This window comes from Neodiprion fabricii, chromosome 2 (assembly GCF_021155785.1).
Source record: "Neodiprion fabricii isolate iyNeoFabr1 chromosome 2, iyNeoFabr1.1, whole genome shotgun sequence".
In the NCBI taxonomy this organism is placed as follows: Eukaryota; Metazoa; Arthropoda; class Insecta; order Hymenoptera; family Diprionidae; genus Neodiprion; species Neodiprion fabricii.
Window position 1 is genome coordinate 29,016,186 of NC_060240.1, and position 21,706 is coordinate 29,037,891.

The 21,706-nt window shown below is 42.4% G+C and overlaps 1 protein-coding gene across 4 annotated transcripts in view; it reads right to left on the bottom strand.

Annotated features, from left to right (window-relative positions):
- The window catches only part of LOC124175531 (homeotic protein spalt-major), a 60,803-nt gene that overhangs the window by 12,068 nt on the left and 27,029 nt on the right, over positions 1-21,706 (bottom strand). The window contains exon 1 of one of the 4 annotated variants that reach the window (XM_046555885.1): positions 1,920-2,348. The exons of the other annotated variants lie outside the window; for them this stretch is intronic. Coding sequence (XP_046411841.1) covers positions 1,920-2,037 — 118 coding nt within the window. The 5' untranslated portion in view covers positions 2,038-2,348. Of the gene's footprint in view, positions 1-1,919; positions 2,349-21,706 lie in introns of those variants that run through there. 4 annotated transcript variants of the gene reach the window in all.

Sequence of the window (21,706 nt, forward strand, 5' to 3'; positions counted from 1 at the left end):
AAACTTGTCAGGAAACGTCAATGCCTTTGCTTACGTATGAGCATTATTACTGTGCATTCTATCTATGCATAACGCGATACATAGCATAACGATGTTCCATTTTGAACGTAATTCGTTGGCGCATATTGGCACAGAAATAGTAATCGTAATTTTTCAATATAGAACTTAATTCAATAATTTTCGCAAACTGTTAATTATATAGATATATTCCACATTTCCAGGCTTGTCAACTAACGGTAGAAAAAGAAACCGAATAAATTGACCAAAGACGCGGATTATTGTGTTTATATCAATGAGTCAGGCCCCTGCAGTGTCTCTTTTTTCCCAACGTAGCAAAACGGAAAATTAATATATCATAGCTATCGTGATGCGTCAATAACGCAGAATAGGAAAATTATACTTCACATTTGAATAATTATAACACAGAAATATCTAATCCCCGAGTCTAAGTCAGAGAAAATCCAGATTAGTTACTGAAAAGTCGATGCAATTTCACACAGAGTAGATATTTACATAAAATAAGAGAGTCGAGTTTAAGTTTTATGTATACCTGAACCTATCGTTATTCAATCATTTTTTCCCCATCAATATCGCTACCCTTGCATTTCAAACAGTAACTCGATGCACAATTCTCACAAGCTAATTTTGGCAATATTTAATTTAGAAGCGTTAAGTATTTCGTACCTACACGCAATTCATAGTAAAACCTGCTAACGAATTTTCACGAAGAGAAAGTGCAACCATTTATAATCGGAGACGTCAGCATTGGGAACCTGGATCAAACACCTCGCAAGTAAAAAATTATCGGTGTTAATCTAATCCTGTCAGAATTTTCATACACAGCGACCCACGTAGGTACCACACTATTAATAGTTAAATTGAAAATCATTTGATATTGAGACTGACAGGATAAAATTAGCAGTCTTGTTCGTTACATTCTCTAATTACTATCGATTAGAACGAGGTCAAAGTTCGTAACGTGTACTTCTAAATTCGGTAAATCGTTTTACAACAGAAACAATTTCATATTTTGCTAATTGAACCCCTTCGAAGTTGTTCCTACAGTGGTGTTCCTTCAATCTTTTCGTAACGTTGACGTCACTAAGTTCAGCCTTATTAATTATAGACGGAATTTCGGCTTAGCATTGGAACACTTGGTTTCGTTTGAACGCCTAATATAACACACATCGTTCCCCAATGCAAGTATATCCAACATAGATAGACGTAGCAGCGGAGTGTGGATTAGATCTTCGGTTAAGGTAGGTCGGAGTAATTTTTTCGGAACGAATCATCGTACGATGCATCTTTCTCGTTCGAAAATATCCACGAGTGCAATCAACGTTCCGATGCCTCGCACATCGCATAACAGTGTCACGGACTCGTTCCTCGTATCAAAAAACTTGTTCTCTATTAAAAATCTATGAAGCAGGTGACTGGGGCGCACAGGTATACATAGTATGGACATTAGAAATAACTAAAATAAATCTCTAACTGCAGCATTCGACACACTGTATAATTCACCGATAGTGATTGGTATAGAGTATAATATCAGGCACCATTCCACTGTTATGTATACCCACGAATTATTCGGCGATCGTCGCAGCTTGTTTATTATACTTGCTAAGTGCTTAAATCGCTGTTATTGTCACGTACACTTTGGGAACCGAGTGTATTATATATTTCTGATGGTATTCGATCGATTATACGGATGGCTTTGATATCGCCGAGCACTCACGGATCAAATCGAGAAATAAATCGCGTGACAACATGATCAATAGACAGATATGACAATTAGCCCAAAACCACCAGTATCGCAATTTGAAATGAAACTGGTTAAAATGATGGAACAAGTTGAAAACGAAATGATGAAGTGATAATGATTAAAGAACGCAGAGATCGTTGTGTAGTGTGATATATACCAGAAATTAGTCTGATGGATCGCTGGCAATGATCAGCGGACAAGGATGTTTCCCGTGATCGTTGCTTATCACTTCGTCCAGACAATCGTCTAGTGATGCTCCAGCGCATCAGCTGCATTTCGTCGAGCCTCTTACGTTTTTCCCGTAATTCCCAACTACTCTCAGCACCTTCCTCCGTATAAAAGCACGTCCTCAAATACGTATAAATTAAAAGCACATGTCTCTCTTCGCGATAAATCGTCCACCGTGCACAATACGTATCATATCATAGCTTGTTCGTGTATTAAAACAAGTATGAAAAACCGTACATATCATAATCTCTCGAACGAGTGCGAAAATATTTTTCCTTTCACCAAATATTTCCAAAAATTTTCCGATCGAAACAAAAACAAAACAACCGTTCGAACGAAGGGTGATCGCTCCCCTCTCGTAATAACGAAAAAAAAAAAAAAAATAAATAAATAAAAAGAAATGAGAAAAAAAATTACAAAATCACGCCGCAGGTGCAGACTGTTGTCTCCGCAGCTATTGTATATTATGCACCGCACCTCCCTCAAAGAAATTTCGCTACGTGACAGCAACGGGGGGTGGTGGGGGTGGGTGGGGGACGGCCTGCAGCGTCCGTATCCGCGTCAGTCACGCAGCAAGGATCAATTCCGACTGAGGAGCCTCGGTCGACTGGGGCGCGTAGATGCGTACGCCACTGCCACCCCCACCCCACCCCCCGTCGGTCCCCACTCCTGATCGTACCACCCCCTCTCATCCCGCCTCTCCTCAAGCGGCGCTTCGTTCTCTCGCTCGCCGCCGCGATTCCCCGCTCGTCCAATCCCCACCGCGAGTAACCGGAAAGCCGGTTATGACAGGATGGGCGGAGCCATTCATAAATCAGGGGGTACAGGGGGCGTGGCTCGGGCTCAGCCACTCACCAAGCAGTTATGAATTATTATCAAGCCATCGTCCGCCGCGGTTGCGTTTCTTTCTTCTCGCGCGATCCGCCGCCGAAAGTCACGCCGTTTCCACCGCGTTCTTTGTTCATCCTCGAGCCTGCCTCCTTCCCCGTCTACCACCCCCCGCCCCCCGTACACCGCCGCGACGATCCTTGGCCAATTTAAAAAAAAAATCGTCCGTTCACCTACGGATAAAAGCACCGACCGGATCGGAGAATTGGATCCTGCGCGTCGTTCCCCTGTAAAGGACACGTTTGAGTTTCACCCACGGTTCCCGGATAACCGGGGGTGGTGGGAGAAAAACCGAACGAACGAATTGTTGCACCGATCGCGCGCATCGCGTGGCGCGGGAATAACCTGTTTCTTACGAGTTGGGTTAGGTCGAGGTAGGTCTAGTTTGCGGGCACGACGGTTCGTTTAGAGGCTGCGAAGCGTGCCTAGAAATTTTCAACACACCGAGCCTGCAGCTGCGCCGAGGCGACGGTCACCGTCGAAAACGGAGAAGATTCGAGGTGCCAGGTTCGCTCACCGTCCGCATTGCGTTCAGGGTCCTTCCGAGAAGGAATTCCCGTTCTTATGACCGCGCGTTATGCAATTACGTGAAACGACCGAGCAAGGCCGGCGGGAGCTCTGTACCCCTGCAGGTTCGAAAGGCACTTATTCTTGGATGTGGGGGGGAGGGCAGGGGAGGTGGGGCGGTCGCTTTTTGGATATCTTCGTCCTTTGTGTGCAGAGGCAGGGAATTCGGAAGGACCGAGAATACCTACCCCTTCGCTGTCCTCGAGACGTAACATCCGGAGAAAAATCCGCAGCTAGATACTCGCTGTGAATATGTCAGGGGTGATATTTTCTACTGCAAAAGGACACACCGCGCGGTGATTTACAAGGGTTTCGCTCCGCCGACCCCATGCCGATCGGTGACCTCGATTTTTTCGAAAAATCTCGCACAGCCCGAGTTTCTTCGCCCAATCTGAATGTCAGCTGTATTATGCAGCCATCAGCCACGCACCGGACCGAAAGGCCTCTAAAAATGATTTATGAAAAACCATAAATAATGCCTGGTGAACGGAGCCGGGAATATCGACCCCATGGAGCGGAGTATTGAGGCTAAGGTCGGCCGTTCGCAGGTTAAGTGAGAATTTTTCGGACTGGCGTTTTCGGCGTACGTTTCCAAGCCCGTGCGGAAACCGACGCGGCGATGACGAGAGCCCGTCTCAACGCAGTACGCGCAGCATATTACACACGGCGAGTTTAACAGCCGGCTGGCCGGCGGTCCGAGGTATAATGTTATGTACGTGGAAGCTCCGCGGTTGCGGAGAAACGAGCCGCGGCGATGAAACATCCGCCACGTGGCGGCCTTCCATTGGCCCTCACCTGACTCCTAGGCCCGCCCCATCTGCCTCCATGCATAATGTGCCTACCTGCTGCAACGCCGGCTAACGATAAACCGGGGTGAAGGTAGCCACCGAGCAACTAGCCCCCGCACTCTCTCTCTCTCCGAGGTTCGGTAAACCTCTGCAAGTAGGCACCGCGGGCCGCAGCGCCTCCGTCTCTCAGCCGGGCCCCAGGATATGTGCCCCTGTTTAATGCACGGAGAGAGGCGAGGCGAGGCGAGGAGAGGAGAGGAGAGGAGTCGGGCATATATTATCCATTTGTACATGCATGTATGGATTACCGACCGACCGTGGAGGTAAACGGACGGCCGACGGACGGACGGACGAACGGACGAACGGACGCAGAAACTCTCCGCACTGGTTTAAATTTATCCCTGATACTCCCGGGCGAGACGCGCGGCGCGGAGCCGCTACAAGATGGAAGTCCGCTTTCATTACTACGGACCCTTATAGATGTGCACGGATACCTACGATTGTTCCGACTCGCCACTCGCGATCTATACCCGACGCCGCCGCCACCCGCTTTGGCTGTGCTGCGGTATACCTAGTTACAATCAGCCCCGCGGTGAGATATTGCCGAGTGGTCTCGTGGATTTTAATCGGGGTGCAATGGTTTATCAGGGCGCGTTATTTAACGTATACGCCTTGGGTAGGTACATTGCGCGCAGACGAGAGCGTAGATTCCACGATCGAAAAGTCAAAGAATTAGAACGATTCTTGACGTTCGTTTCAAGGAGAAACCGTAAAATATCAGTGAAAACTACGTACCGCTGAATTTTTATAGCGGATCAAAAATTTCTCACCTTTCGTAATATTTTCATTATACGCGGTCGTTAATCAGTCCTATTGAATTCTCAATCCTCTTCTCACGGATTACGTGTAAGTACGAAATTAATTAACGAAATTTATGAAATATATAGAAACAAAGTTCGATACTGCTGCAGCATATTATGACTCGATGCCAAAAAGCGTGTAAACACTTTTCTTCCGGATCAGCGTAATTTACTATACATTATACAAATTTTTTCTCGATCTTCTCAAAGTAATACTTAACTGCATTTTTCTTCATTGCGCCTGTTACAAAACGTTTTGGATTCGGCAAAGCGTATGAATTCGATATCAAAGTTTCACAGTAATAACATAAATTAATAACTGCCCACACATAGGTACGATTTGTTCTTAATAATGTATCATTTTTTCAATGTGCACCCGAATTACGTGCAATTGTGCCAACTCCAATTTCGGAATCACCACGAGCATTCATTTTCTAAATTATTACAGGCCACGATCAGATGCAAATCGATTCTCAATTTTATATCCAAATATCTAGTATAATTTAACTCAATAAGTGTCAGATTTGAAATCCTGTAATTACCTACTAGATAGAGAAACATCTGAATTATCTGACGAATAAATAGAACGTTCGGGTTTGACTTAAAAGACGAGAATTCTGAGAAATCGGAGATTGCGCGATATATGTATAACAAGGTACAGCGATATGGCGAATGACTGTAGAAATTTTACCACGGAGACCAGCGATTGCAGTATCAAATGCCGATGCCTACCGAGTACTTGGATAAGAAATACTGCACACCGGTCGAAGGTACATCGACTTCTAATAGTAATACACAATATGCGGGAAATCGATAAGCAATATGGACGTTGAACATGCGCGCATTCGGCAAGTGTTTATGTTGTTTATAATACGATATACACATCGGAGTAAATAAATAAATCGACTTTGTGAACGGAAAGTCTTTACGAGGTGTGACGTGTGTACGCATCGAGTATTCTACTAAAAATTGTCGCACTCGTATTTTTTTTATGTACATTAACAATTTGAGCGGTGTAGTTTTTGAATTCTACAAGTAAAAGGTTGCATCTGTTTCTGAAAAATTTCGGAACTGTGTAGAAATAAAGCTAAGATTTTAGTTACGATTTAAATTGAATGACTATGGTACAGTTTGAGGAGCGCAAGCAGATTTTTTACAACGTTTAACAGCGGCCATCGACTATCGTTCCAGTCCAAACAGAATAACATCGATGAGGTAATTGTAAATGAAACTGACAACGGTATGAGAGCTTTCAATGTCGTCCAAGATGAGCTTACACGCTTCCTAGAATATATTGAAGCTTTTGCGAACCATCGCTATCAAGATCCTCTGCGAAGCTACTCAAGACTTGACCGCATGGGTATTGTTATAGAAAAATGAACTCAAGTGTCCTGCAGGTATCCTCGCAGGCGCTCGAAATCTTGATTTGATTGTCCGAGTGAATCGCGATGTACCTATCGAGGTTCGAGGAATGCTTTTTTCCCATTTCCCTCCCTCCCTCTCTCTGGCTCTTAATTTAAGTCCGAAGTTGTAGATGCAGCGGCGACGATCAGCGCACGGTGCCGATGTTTGTAGTACCGGTCAGGAGGAGGTATAGACTACAGATTTGCAGTTCCCTATCTTATCGGGGCAGCGAGCGCTACATCGCCTGTTCGAGTATTTATTTATTTGCAAATGAATAAATAAGGTCGATCGATGCGCCGATGCAGGCGAGCGCGTATAACACCGGCAAGTATCGCTCTTGCTTCCTCGTGCTTCTCCGGACCCTCCGAGCTTGCGGCCCAGGGGAGGACGTGTCATACTCCGGGGCCTTATCTCACCCCGCGGGGCCTCCCGGAGAGGAATTCTGATCACGGTCACCCGTGCCAACCAGATATGTATACCTACGTTCCTTATACCCGCTTCGATGTATCCGATACGACAAACTGTAAGAGGGTTTTAATGTCGCATTATGTACAGGCACGCGCGTTTCGCCTTCGACGTATCGCGATCCAACCTTCGAAATTTCATCGTCATACATACGATCAGTGACGGAACTAGCCTTACCCCTTTTTTACGCCAATTACGGTCTCTCCGTCATTCTTCGCCATTTTCTCCAGCCAGCTACCGCTCGAACGTCAACCGCATACATGCGGATATTAAAGGCACGAATGCGGATAATAATGACGGGACACCCTGTAGACGGAGTGGTAAAATCCGACAAGTTTGGGGTCGGGGTTTTGGGCCAGGCGCGCGCACGCGCGTCCCTTATTAAGCGAGCCCTCCGGCTCGATGCCTCTTTACGACGAGGAGCGCCTTTTTACGACGACGACCGTGCGCACAGGTATGGCATGCTCGAGGAACCGAACGCTGTACGACTGTAATAATAATAATAATAACAGTAGCGGCAACAATAACGATAGCAAAAATAATAGTTATAATAATAACAACAGCGATAATGGCACGACAATAAGAAGAGTGATCATGACCACTTTAGCGACGATCATTTTCGAGAGGTAATAACTGGCGAGCAAATATTATTATTATTAAGAGGGCCCCGAGCCAATCGGTCATATAATGGCCACCTTTCAACCCGTCTCTCGTGTGCCTCGAAATTCCTGCAGAACGGTACGAACGATATACGCTGGTTTAAGAAACGTATATTGATTTCACCCTTTTTCCTAATTTTTAGTAGATGCAACAGAGGAAGGATGCAAAAGCCACGTTTTCTTTTGTTTTTTTTAAATAAGAATAAAGGTTGTATTTGGTTGAGCAGAATAGTAGTCCTACACAATGGTTCGTGTTATCGAGCAAATTTATTTGAATTAGGAAAAAAATTAAATGGCTCAAAATGATGTATTTTTCTGTGCGCGTTGAACTGTGAAATGCCGAAGTAGTTTCATTTCTACTCATACGGTGACATAGGAACACGGGTATTGCGTTGGTAGTAGCCGATATCTCGTGTTATTTCAACGAATTACATAGCGTAAATTCAACATTTACGTATTATGCCCACATAATTGGAATTCTGTGTGACACGATAAAATCGCGTTAAAATTTGCGTTGAATTCCTATTAAATTCACCAGTCAACACGTTTGACAACACAAAAAAGTCGTTAAATCAACGAAATCGATTTAGTTGGATGAAAAAATTGTTGGTTCAATCGTTATTTTGCCAAAATGAATACACCGGAGTTGACGTAATAAATTCTGTCAGTTCAAATCAACAAAACGAGTTATTTGAACTACACGGTGGATTTAATTGAAAATTTGATGGGTCCAAACAATATTTAGTTGTGTCAACTCAATGATCCAGTTGAAGAGGGGGGTACCTGCGGTTGAAAGCGTGCAATCGCTTTAACAATATATATATATATATATATATATATATTTTTTTTTTTCGACGTCAAAGAATTCAGTATTCCGCGGAATCAAATTTCATTCTCTTAAATCAACCCCTACATGTGATTTAGTAAACGAATTCATTTCGTCGAACCGAATGATTTTTATTCTTTTCGTTGAAACTTATATATCGTTGAATACGATATGGTTGAATGAAATGAACGTGCCTTTCGCCAGGAACTTTTGATGATTGAAAGAAACAAATTAAGTCTCTACATCTTGTAGCCACCACTTGTTCCGTTGATCCAAGTCGATGAATACACTTTGACTAACTGCAAATACTTTCGTTAATTCAAATGTGTGTATCAGTCGAAACAACAAAAAAATTCTTTCCATACAAAAAGTTTTACGAATCTATCTAGAATCGCGAATAGGCTAATAAATTTGCTTACTTTTGAATAAATTGCTGGTCGAAAATATACTACAAAAGTCCAACGTGTGAAGCAGCTGGGATAACATAGAGGTAATGAAATCCAAGTTTTTATTTTAGGGTATTGGACCAATTGTATAAACGAAATATTTATGTCGAATAAATATTTTGTTGATTGGAAGCATTTCATTCGCTACCTAAACTATTTCATTTATTCGATTTCCCCGCTTTCAAATTGTTGAAATACCAATGAAGAAATCCTTGCATTTTTGTTCAAAATCTCTTCGTGTCGCCTGGCAATAGCTTCTTATCCCTGAGATAAGTATACATCGTCATCCAAGTGAGCAAAACTTAACCCTAAGTCTGTGCGATAGTTTGGCGTAGTGGAATACAGATGTGCGGCTTATAGGTGGGATGATAGCTGGTTATGTATATTTGCAAACGGCCCCCGTTTCGAATCCCGAACAAAATCAAGCGGCGCTTAATCGTGAACTAAAAATGCGTTTTATCCAACTTGCGAACAATTACAAGAGTGATTTGCGTTACTTAAAAATCTGTCAACAGCCGTAATTAGGCCAAAAATTTCAATTTATTTTTGATCGCAACCATTTCAAATGATTGCAGAACTTCCTTTCGTTCCATGATTCAGTCTCGTCAATCGAAATTCATAGTAATTCTAACAAATCATTACCTCACTTTGTAACCACTGCATTTGTTAGTCCGAACGATATGCGACTACAGTCTACAAATAAGTTGTGTCAATTAATTATTGAAACACTAGACTGAGCTGAATGTACTGTTACTTGTACGTAGCTGTGATTTTTCCAACTAAACATTCAGTTGCGTTGACTGAAATTTTTTTAAACCAACTGAACATGATCTTGCATTGATCAAACGTTTGTTGGATCAAATAGTTGGATATTCAGATTAAGAAAATTATTTTCACATCAACTATATAATACAAGTCGTTCAACTTAATATTTCGTTGACTTTAGATCCTCGTGTTTGCGTTGAACAGTAATTCAGTCAACAGAAGAATGTTTCATTTACTTCCTGCAACTTATAAACTGTCGTAATAATCAAATATTTGTTTGGTCGCCCGTGAACGCCGCGTTTGGTTGATCGAATGAAAATTTTTTCCGATTAAACAACTTTCCTGCACTAACTTCGTCAACAACTCGACTGCTTTGTAGCTTTTTTGAGCACTAGTGGTTAAATGTCGACTTTGCGGCACTCGTGCTTATAAAAACTACACAGTATTCTCGTTTTTGATACGACGTACCACAAAAAGTAGAATTTACGGCACTTGCGCATGTAGGGATTTCTCAACGAGTGTAAAGTACGAAAAACCCACGAGTCAAGAAATCCCTATCTTCTGCGCACTTGTCACGAAAATAACTATTATCTCCCAGTGTGGTAAAGGCCCATGAGTATGGGAATCGCACGAAGCAAAAGAAGCTCAGCCGCGGTCGTGACCTTTTTCGAACGAGTGAGAATCGCGGCCCAAGAAACGGGCCCTCAAGACTCGAGGGCCCATCCTCATCCCGGTCCCGTCGTCCTTCGATCTTCGGATTATTCGAGACGGGACCAAAAAGGCTGGAAGGTTGTTAAAGAGGCAGGACTTTGACGCGACGATTCGTTTCGCCCGTTCTGCGCAAGGGTACAAAATACGCGGTCGCGGTTTGTCCGATCGTTGCGCGTTGAGTTTAGGTATCATATTATACACCGTCATGCAGGTGCGGGTGCACGTGAGACGATTATACTCCGTAAATCCTAATCTCGCGATGTATGCCTAGACGGATGTACCTGTTTTACATAGATATACGTCAGCCGGGTGATTATGGGTCAACGAATATAAGCAGCAACTGGATTTAGAGTTTAGGGAGGCCTCGGAGATAGTCGTCTCCGCGATATTTCACTTGGGGGGATATCCGTGACAGGTTGATATGAGCTGAAATTGAATTTTTGGTCAATGTGTATACCCGAGGTTTAATGTTACGCGGTGATTTGCTGCAGTCCGTCTTACCGTGTTTCACACGACTGCAGGCGAAGCTTTCCGCCGGTAGAGACTTGGAAAATTTTATATGATTTCAGTGCTCGAGGATCAATTTCAGGAGTTAAAAGTAAGTACTCGGAGCACACCGAATGGGAAGGAATTGGCGCGATCCGCAGAAATTGGAACTGATCAATTTCGCTCAGTCCATTACGAAAAATGAACAGGGTGATTACGCGAACGATGCGAAGTCTTACAAAAATTAGGAGAATTGCGGTCTACGCGTCGACGAACAGCTTGTAAAGTGGGATTTGTGTAGGTAGGATTTGAAACGGGAAGACGTATCCTACTCACGACTCTATACGCGGTGTCCGATTCCAGAATTGACACAGAGGTCGATTACGGACGAGACTTCGATCGGGATATGGAGGGTTTCTTCATATGTAAGTTCGCAGCTGCGGTCTAATAACTGTAAGTACGTCAGTTCTTTTATTTCATGACACTAAAGCGAATCGTGACAATTTCATTACCGCGTAATATGCTCTAATTCGAAACATTCGTTCGTGAAACTTTCAGTCAGTCACTGGTTAAGAATTGTCTTAATCGAAACGAAAGGCGGTTGGCGCGAGTGCCCGCGAAGCTTTGACGACGTGGTCGAGGAACTCGGTGGGTTTAAAAAACGTTGAACACGAAACAGCCTGTACATCATCGTACACGTAAAGCGCAACGATATAGAAAGATAAACGAAGGGCCTAATCGGTTAGTTAACCTATTTGCACCCGTCGAGCCGCCCGAGGGAAAGAAGTCTGAAAAGCGAGGATATCGAGTGGCTCGAGTACCCAACGAGATAAAAGAGATGCGTGAACATTTTTTCCGCGCGGAGCAAAGCAGGCGCGATTTAAATGCCGAGTTTGACCAACGGGTCAACCTGGCGGCACTAATGCCATCACTGCAGAGAGCCTCGTTCCCGCAATGCCCACGCCCTTCATCCGGCTCATAGTACCATTATGCACCTTGGCCCCAAAACAATTCGGCCGATGGTCGAGTTCACGGATGCACCAAGATCGGTTGGCAACGAGTCAGTCACGACATCCCGAAGTCCTCCGCTTCGTCTTCATGGTTCGTGGTGGTAACGATATCGAAAGCAGACTTAATTTGGTCGCTAGTAGTAGGTACATCGCTTTTGACCAAAGATCGGCACGCCTAATTCAGTAATAACGGCAAGTTCTCTCTCCGCACGGGCTCGTTAAACTTCGCGCGACACTCCGGTCGGTTTTCCGAGCAGACCTCGCGCATTGTCCGTTGTGTTTTTGGCGCCTCGGTGCGTGGGCGGCTGGTCAGCAGTTGACCATGCAGGGCCAGCTGTGAGCGGGGGTGTTTCGGCTCGTGGCAGCTGTCCCATAAAGGACAACTCGGCCCGAGTGACCACCGGCTCGCAACTCCCCCAGCCAAGCTTCTTTGTCCCGTGTGCACAAGCTCTTGGCCTCGATGGGTCCCGGTCTATTGGTATAAATCAGATTTTAAATTGCCCGCGCGTCGTTTTATAATACCGATAGGTACGACGATTCCAAGGGACGAGAAAAGCTCCGAATGGACACTTCGCTGCATATGCCGCTGCGGCTCCAATCATCGGCCATGGTTCTCCGTTACGGTTTTGACTGCCAGGTTTCTGCACCGGGTCTCCTCCACCCCCGCTTGCGTGCACCCTTGCCGCTCGCCCTATCGCGGCTCCCGGGTTATTTCGTGACCATTCAACGCCTATTGTATCACACGCGTCTCTTGTTCAATTAATATCCGCCACGAGTCACTGCACAGAACGATTGTAATCCCTGTAAGCGAGGTGCTGATGCCGGCATAGAGGCGAACCGCTTTAGCGGCGCGTTACAACTCTACGGCTCTTTCCTTCGTCCGTTCGTTCGATCTGCATAAATACACTTGGCTTTGGCAGACGCAAAGGTAACTTGTCGATTATATATACATTGTGCGTATATCGGTATGCGTATATCCGCGGAATGAACGATCGTGCGCGTGATTTAGAAAATTAAAAAATACGAAACATCGAAACTCCGAATGATCTTTGTTTTGGATTATCGATATTTTTACGTTCGGAATTCTAGTCATTCTAATTTTTCATACCTACTCGTTGAGTAAACTACGCTGTGTGAGCATTTTTTAATTTTCGTCTATCGCAACTTGAATTTTTGGAATCTAGCATTTCGGAACTTTGAGCCGTCGGCCTTTCGACGATTTTCGAAACTTTGTTGTTTCGTAGAAGGTTGATTTCTTAAATTCCAGTATCGCCACCGAGCAATTCCGAATCAGGCGCTTTCGGAAGTTTTCAAATTGGGAAGTTTTCAACCCTGCCCCGAAATATGATAGGCAATCACGGAATCTGAGAAAAGTAAGGGGGAACGGAGAGAAATGTTTCCGGCTAGGGAAACCAGAGTCGCCATACATAAAGTGTACGCGTCAATTTGGTGGAATACAGGGTATTTACGGTATGCCCGAACGCACGCGTATACGTGGAGATTTTTCTAAAATTAGACAGAAGTTTGGAAAAGCTGCAGTGTGGTAGGTGAGCAGTTATGTGCACGCCTATGTACCCGTATTACATACGTGTATATGCATCGTGGCACGCGCGGAGGGATGCGACACACGCGTTTAAGCGTCGCTCCGTAAACGGAGGCACGCTTTTTGGCCGTGCCCAGGGAAACAAACATCCATGGGCTAGACTGGCTGCCGCAGACTGCACGCCTGCACACGGAGGTCTGAAACTCACTCCCTTTATAATTCACGTTGCACAGTAAATAACCCGAGAGTTGTGACAGAGTTACGGTATTCCCAGTTAAGGTCGGACGAGCATTAGGAAAAAGTTGGAACTATGACAAGACGATAAAAGAAACGACGTAGAAAAAAGGAACCAATGTCTCCGGCTCGTACACTCTCAAGTTTAGACTTTTCGGCGTTTTGTGTCTCTGCAATTGTAAACGCGGTAGACCGATCGAAGAAACATCTAGGCAGGCGTTCGTTATGGCTGAAGATTCATTTTTCGAAGCGAGTTTAATCCTGATTGTATGAGAATTTCTTATACGGAACGGAATTTCGTTACATAGAAGATTTGTATTCAATAAGTTTGAGGAAGCGTATCTTATATATTACGTTTATAACGCTCACCTGTCTGCGGTAAGCAGTAAAACAGAAAAGTAAAAGAAACCAAAACAAGACGAGAAATATAAAAATTGTTTGAATATATTCCAGCCTTCGAAGGTGTTCGACGCTCGTCTTGTGCCTGGATATCCAGACGCGATATCTCAAAGACCGTTGAACCTATCAGGCTCAACTTTGCAGGGTATTTAACTATCGCAGTTATCTCAAGCGCGAACCACGGACACGAGCATACGATACGGAAGTTCCTGTTTACAGGGCAGAGTAATTGAGTAGGCATTCTGCTGATAAGAGTCTTGCGGAAATCCAAATTTCGACGGTGATAAATATAGTTCGAACCTGCCATCACAATATTGCGTTAGGTTTCGGCTATTCAATCACTGAAGTTCGGTACATCGATTTGCGGTTCATATCTCTCCAAAGTAGAAAGAGTCATGGTGGTTTTTCCATATCCGTTCTCGCTGTATGGTCGATTTTAACGGCCTAAAGAACCGAAACACGTCGACAGTTTTCGTCACTGTGAAAAGGGAAGAGTCGGTCGGTTGTCTTTGACTATCTCGAAAAAGGCTAAATGATAAAGTACTGGATGAAAAAATGCAAATCACTTTACAAATTTTTTTAACACTAAATAAATGAACTCGGAAAAACATGATCGATAATTTATAAAAAGCAAAAAATAGAAGAAAATGTGAGATTGTCGGTAAGACATTGAAAATCAATTGATTTCCAGTAGAAACGGAAGTTCAAATTAAACGAGACACGGTAATTTTTCATGCCCATCGTTTGATTGTAAGGTCCTGTAAGTTTTAGGTCTTCTTCATTCAGCCGTTTCCGAGATCGTCGCGGGAGTTTCTCGGACAGACCGACATTTCTCTAAAAACCTGTTTTTCGGATTCTACAGGCTCGAGAGCGTGAAGATTCGTTGAAATAAGAAAAAGTGATTTTCGACCGAAACCAATACTTTTCTTACATCACCAAAGGTGATTAAAAATAATTAATCAATTTGCTTCGGACTCCGTGACTGTCTGTCATCCTGACAAGATCGCAGGATAAGTTCCTAAAGAAATAATGAAATTTGTGACAATAATTTTACTCCACGCATGTTGCTGTTGGACGAAAACTTTCAACGTCGAAAGAAGATCACGATTCAATATTCACTTTATACAGTATTCATCTACATGGTTTTATCAAATTTGAACGAAACTCTGATGAACTATGATCTTCAAGTATACGAAAATCTTCGTAAATATAAAATTTCGTTGAAACTATGGCTATTGTATACAGCTTCTAAATTTTATCTAGATTTTCGTTGTTGACGTCACTGTTTTTGACTGCAATTTTTCCGTACATTGAGAGAAATTTTTAGTTCCGGTTACCGCTCAGATCTTAACTATCTATTTATAAATTGCCACAATCGAAAAATATAGTTCTCGGTAGAAAATGAAAATTAGTTACGTTAAAATGAAAATAAATTGACGTTAAAGCCTTAATTAACTAAAAAAGTAGAGTAAACCTCACAAACTGATTTTGCGTTGCAATTACCAAAAAATGATCGATAATAGCGCAAAATGGTTAGGCGTACCTCGTTTTTCCTAATTCCAACAATATGCAAACAACTTTTTTAGCGATACCTGAATTACTGAATCTTTCTAGTTACTATGAAAAAAGAAATTTTTCTCAGTGTACGTACAGAGAACCCGCAACGTTGCAAGAGTAACTTTTCCTCCGACATTCCGCTCAAATTTTCAACGTCAAATCATTTACATCGGGGTTGGCTGTGTAAAGTCCGGAAAAACGATGACCGTTTTGCGTCGTCGCGTCTTCGATGCTGCATCGTTTTCCGAAGGCGGCCGAGGAGACCCTGAGGCGGGTCAAAGGTCGCGTCCGCGGGGGCGTCGGGCCAAAGGGATCAACGAGGCTGGCGTCCCGCAGGGGTTTCCCCATCAGGAGTCTAGAAGGCGTCGCGTCGCGTCGCGTCGCGTGCCCGGAGCATCAAGGGGTCCTCCCCGTCCCTCCGCAGCAGTTTCCAGGGGTGTAACACCCATAAATAAATAGGGCTTCCGTCTCCAGTTGCCCCGTCGTCCCCCCCCCCCCCCCCCGCCGTATCGAGGCGAGGCCAACCTGCGAGGAGCGTGCCGCGTCTCCGGGTGGATGTAATTATATTTTTAGAACGTCGGGGCGACTTTTACATATTTCAGGAAAACCAGCAGCAGCTCTCTTTCGCCCTTCGACGAGGGGTTGCCTATTTATAGTCGAATACGCGCAGACGGCGGTGCCCTCGTCCGCACGCGTCTTTGTACCCATCCCTTGTAGCCGCTGGCTTGTTGCATTGCGGAAGGAAGTGAAACGGCCAAATTTTCCCTACCCGCCTATATCTGCCCGAATATTCCCTAGGATACAAATAAACGCCCCGCGCTCTGTCTATATCTCGTTTCGTGGTAAACCAACGACTTTATAGTCTTCCTCACCTACTTCACACATCCGCGCGCTGTTCCCTTCCCCTTTGCGTATAAATCTACACTCATATCTACGAGCGTGCGGTGTATGTTTTTTTTTTTTTTTCGTTCTTTTCCTTCCTTCCCCTTGGCCACATCTCTCACCTATAACCGAAAAACCCTGTTTTGACGTTCGATTTCACTTAAATAACCAGACACACGTCTCGGGGCCAAGCACTCTTCGATCATTCCGTACCTATTGCTGTACTGTAGTTAGTAGGTACAACCATTTTCGTCAGGTAAGTGAACTGATGAAAAATTTCGGCACGGAACTTCGTAGACTGTGATGGAAACTTTATTCGGATACGAAACAGTGAATTCATCATACATTTACTGTCTACCTGTTCAATTTACGAATACAGTTACATATAATAAATTATATATAATAAAAATAAATATAATAAAATAAAAAAAATTTAGATAAATCAAAAATTTTCATCGCAAATTTAAGACAAATAGACAGTAATTTACATCACTGTACCGAATTTATAAATTTGCAGCCTGATTTCGTGAATTGACCATTTTTTTTGTACAGTAAATGCGTAGTAAATTCACAATCATTTTTAACAGTATGAAACGCCGAGTTTTGACTACATCATTTGCGGCTCAAAGAAAAAAACCATAATTGGAAACGCGAATGAGATGGGAATTACATCTTCGTGAAACTTGCGAACGCGGTAGGATATTGAAATTCTGGCGAGCCAAAATAAATAAATAACCGATTAGGAAGAAGCCAAAAGAAGTGAATCAGTTCATGTTGACAAATAGGTAAGGATGTACAGGCGTGCAAGTCGAAATCGTGCCAACGCAATGAAAATTATACAAATTGTCACTTTTATTATAAACAACTCTGTAAGATTCGAAAGCGATTGATGAATAATTCTTATTTTACTTCAAATTTTTTTAAATTCGACATTGATTCTTGTCAGGCAAACTGTCAGGCTCACTGCAGAACGAAAAATTTAAAGTAAAATAACTCCGGTATGATTCAGACAATCGCTTTGAAATTTCACAAAGGTGTCTAAAAGAAAAGCAGGAACAATTCGTGTAATTTTCGTTCACCTAGCATGATTTTGACCTACAAGCCTGTACTGAATCCTAAACAAGTATTGGCCAAATATATTTCAATTTAAAAAATTAGCAAAGTAGCTAACATATTCAATTCACAAATTACACGAAATACTCCGTATAAAGTGTATAATGCATGCTCGCAATATACGTAGTGCAGTCGAGTGCAATTTCTCTAAAATCTCTACCTGATGCCATAAAAATGAGAACATATTCCGCGAAGCAATTTCCTTTAGTCGACGATACGAGTTTGTGCAGAATTTTATTGCAACTAGGTAATATTCATGACAAAGCATATATATATATATATATATATATATATATATATATATATATACGTGTGTATACATATATCGAGTCAATGGCGGATCTGTTTGCATACGTATGGGTGTATAATAAATGTTATTAAAAAACGTAATTACCCCGATCCAAGGAGAGGAGGAAGGTGGGTATCTGGTATTAGGTATCATAATACTTATAAAGACAGAGAGAGAGAGAGAGAGAGAGAGAGAGAGAGAGAGAGAGAGAGAGAGAGAGGGAGATAGAGAAGGGTTTTATTCTCGTGAGAAAACCGGCTAAGCCCTGCTAGCTCGTTAACCAATAAAACTCGAAGAGGAATCATATAAAGGATAAATTAATAGATGCGGTACCCGGGTTCAGAGCCAAAGAGAGCGAGAGAGGGAGAGAGAGGGAGAGAGAGAACTTCACGGGGCGGATGCAGATGTACGCGTTTGCTGTTAGAGGCAGATAGGATAAAGTCGATATAATTAATACCAGGGTATCTATACATGTCGATTCTATAATACAATCATTAATCAAATATATATGAGCTGCGTTTACAACGATTACAGTTGTAAACTACAACCTTTCAGCGTTTCGTGACGCTCGTAATTCAAAATTAATTTATAGCGATAAATTCATCTTCAGGAAGCACTCAAGACACGGACTGAGAAAAATGATTATTTGTTACAGTAACTAGATAATTCTAGTAAATTGTGTACCGTTACATTAAGCAGCACACAGTAACCACAACTGTATGAATATCTCGCGATGCAGTTATTAACACAGAATTAAAAACCGATAAATTGCTGTAAGCCCTTTTAATCTTCCCATATCTCTATTATTTTTTTTATCAATCGTTGGTCAGAAAAGTATGACAAAATTTCGGGAGCAAAAGTTTGTCCGATGTTTACTCTTCCCTCATTCGACGGTTCGTCTGAATATCGAAATTGCGATACTCGCACCGATTTTATGTAATTCTTCGTTGAGCGCGTAGCCATCGCCTCAACTCTGCGTGTTTATAACGGGGGTGGAGGAGGTCGGAGGTGCCTGCGGGAAGAAGTGAGAGAAAAAGGAAAAAGGGAAAGGAGATAGGAGGGCTCGCAGGTGTTTGCGTGAATCGTGGAAATTAGTGGAGCATAGAGGCGCTTCGGTAATCAATCGTAACCCCGGATGCACGTAAGGCTTTGTTATATCCGCGGCTATATATTCGTATACATGTTATAACCGCGACCCGCAGGAACTGTATGAGCACGTTCGTGTACACGCTAAATAAATTATCACTCTATCGAATTTTATAATTATTCATCAGCCGCGAGCAGCGGATACGGGGCGATGGAAGAAAAGGAAACGACACAAGGGGAAGAAAACTCGTGTTAATTTTACCACCATCGCGATAAGCCGTTTTATACTTCTGCGATCGTGTAATTCACGGTGTTACGTTATACGGCAAAGCGCACGTGTCTTCGGACCCTGAAAAAGGATTCTACGAGAATATTTTGCACCTTTCGTTAAATCCTACAAAAATATTGTGTGAATTTCGCTTTTTTTTTATACAATTTTGGAAGAATTGTATATTTCTGGAAAAACAAATTAAAACGTTCTACTCAAAACTGCATGAAAAAAGGGACTGCATGAAAAAAGATTTCAATCTGCACACAGTGATTTTTACTGTCTCTGGAGTGAATGCTGCATCTTACGAAGTGCATATTATCAAAAAACCTGATGCGTCCCTCCTTTCTTGCAGTTTTCAGTAAAATCTGGTCTTTAATTCCCTCCGTGAAGGGCTCGTAAATGATTCGTCAATAAAATGAAACGCACTCGAGTACATTGTAGAAACATTTCTTAAAAACTAAGATAATCGCATGTTTCCCCATTCGATTAATTATACTGAAAAATCCTGTTTCATCCGACCAACGTCAAAATGCGTAGACTCAAATCAATCCGTTATAACGAAGAAATTGTTCTTCGAACAATATTGTCTGATAGTCGATGCGCATTTGTGCAGAATTATAAATACACGAGATAAGAATTTTTGTTTTAGAAATATAAGACCGTGGAATTCTGCATGAAACGGTGAGGAATTCGTCCAGTCTTAATAGAATAAACCAATAATCTCCTAAAATAACTTGCTTCTATGCGTAATTTAGAAAAGCATTGCCATTCGACGAGGCCGGTATGAGAAAAAAAAAAAAAAATTCGTTCACACCCGCAGTTTAAGATTCTACCGTATAGAATATAATGCTAGTGCGGTATTAAATTGCCTCAGTTCTTGTAGTCGGTCTTACACAATGCTTCCCGACAATGCAAATATACCCTAGCATATAATATGCATAAACTGGAGCTTATTTTCAACAGCCGAAGCATTGTTGCAATGATAATTGAATTGCTAATTCCCAGACGAATATCACACGGCAAATGCATGTGCAACATCGCCACAACCTATCTATGTACGATGAAAATTGATTTCATCCCATCTATATGCATTATAAATATTGATGGTGCGTGTAATAAACATTTGACGATTACCGTACGCGGTGAATATATTTGTTTGGAGAGTACGGCGTGATAATGATATACATCCACAAATAGATATGCAAGCTGTTTAGATCAGGTCAAGAAACAACATCATTACCGCGAATCTCGTCTGTTGTATGAAAATAGTTCAGCTATAAGATTTGGTGGTATTTCATTATAATTTTTTTTTTTTTACCGTCTCATCATTCGTGTTCTGCTCTAATTACATACCCGTGTGATTTTTATAATTGTAGGAGGTACGTCATTGCGAAGCGAAGGTGAATTCAAGTCCTCGATGTTTTCGACAACGTCGCAAAGGTTTTTAAATTCTTATTCAACTTGATACACTGATTAAATCTGTTTGTACATAAAATTCAATACGACGAGTAATAAATTACAATGAATTATTGGCAATTCTGATTGAGTGCAATATTTTCACTTAATCCTTGAAGCGCCAATTATTCACCTTATCACAGTTTCTGCATTACGACGATGTATTTTATCGCAGTCAAACTTTGAGTCAAGTTAAATTTAAAAACAACAAAAAAAAAGAAAAACAAGAATTTCATCACGTTCCACGGGATAAAACGAACGAAGAGAAAGTAAAAATAGAGAACCTTTTTCTTTTAATTTTTTTAATTATCGGGTAAAATAGTGACACATATATACCGTCAACTTGGACTTGAAAATAACTTCAAGGAACACGTATGGGTGTAGTAGTTACAATATTTCGTCACAGTGATGGATGTATCAATTTCTGAAGCATCATTGCCGAGGTACCTCTATAATACCCAGTGCCGGGTGTTTCCTGGGCCGGCGAGAAGAAGCAGCCGCGTGACGAGCGACTTAACGAGCGATGAGCGATAAGCCGTGATGAGAGAGGAGGACTAGCGACAGTATATACGCGGCCAGTTTTAATAACCGATTCTTATTCAGACGCCGGGCGAGCGAGAAATCGTACCGGACTCGGCTATCGGTCATTTCATTTTTATTATTATTTTATTTTTTCCCCGCCCATGAGCTAGCCAGATTTCGGATCTTCGAATTTTGAAGGAATGCTATAAAAGTTTCAATTTATATATGTAGCGACGAAAAAACGAGTGGAAAAAAAAAAACGTCCTCCTTTCCCGAATCGTACGTATAATATCGATATAAAACACGTAAACAATATTCAACAAGCTTATGTTCGCCTATGAAATGAAACTTGCGCAACCAAAGCAAGTTTATTACACATATCGACTGAGGAATTCGTCGGTGATTTTTTTGCACTTATATACGTGGCGCGAAGCCTTTCAGCTATTCAATGCACCGACTATAATTATATCAAGAGGGTTGATGATACAGG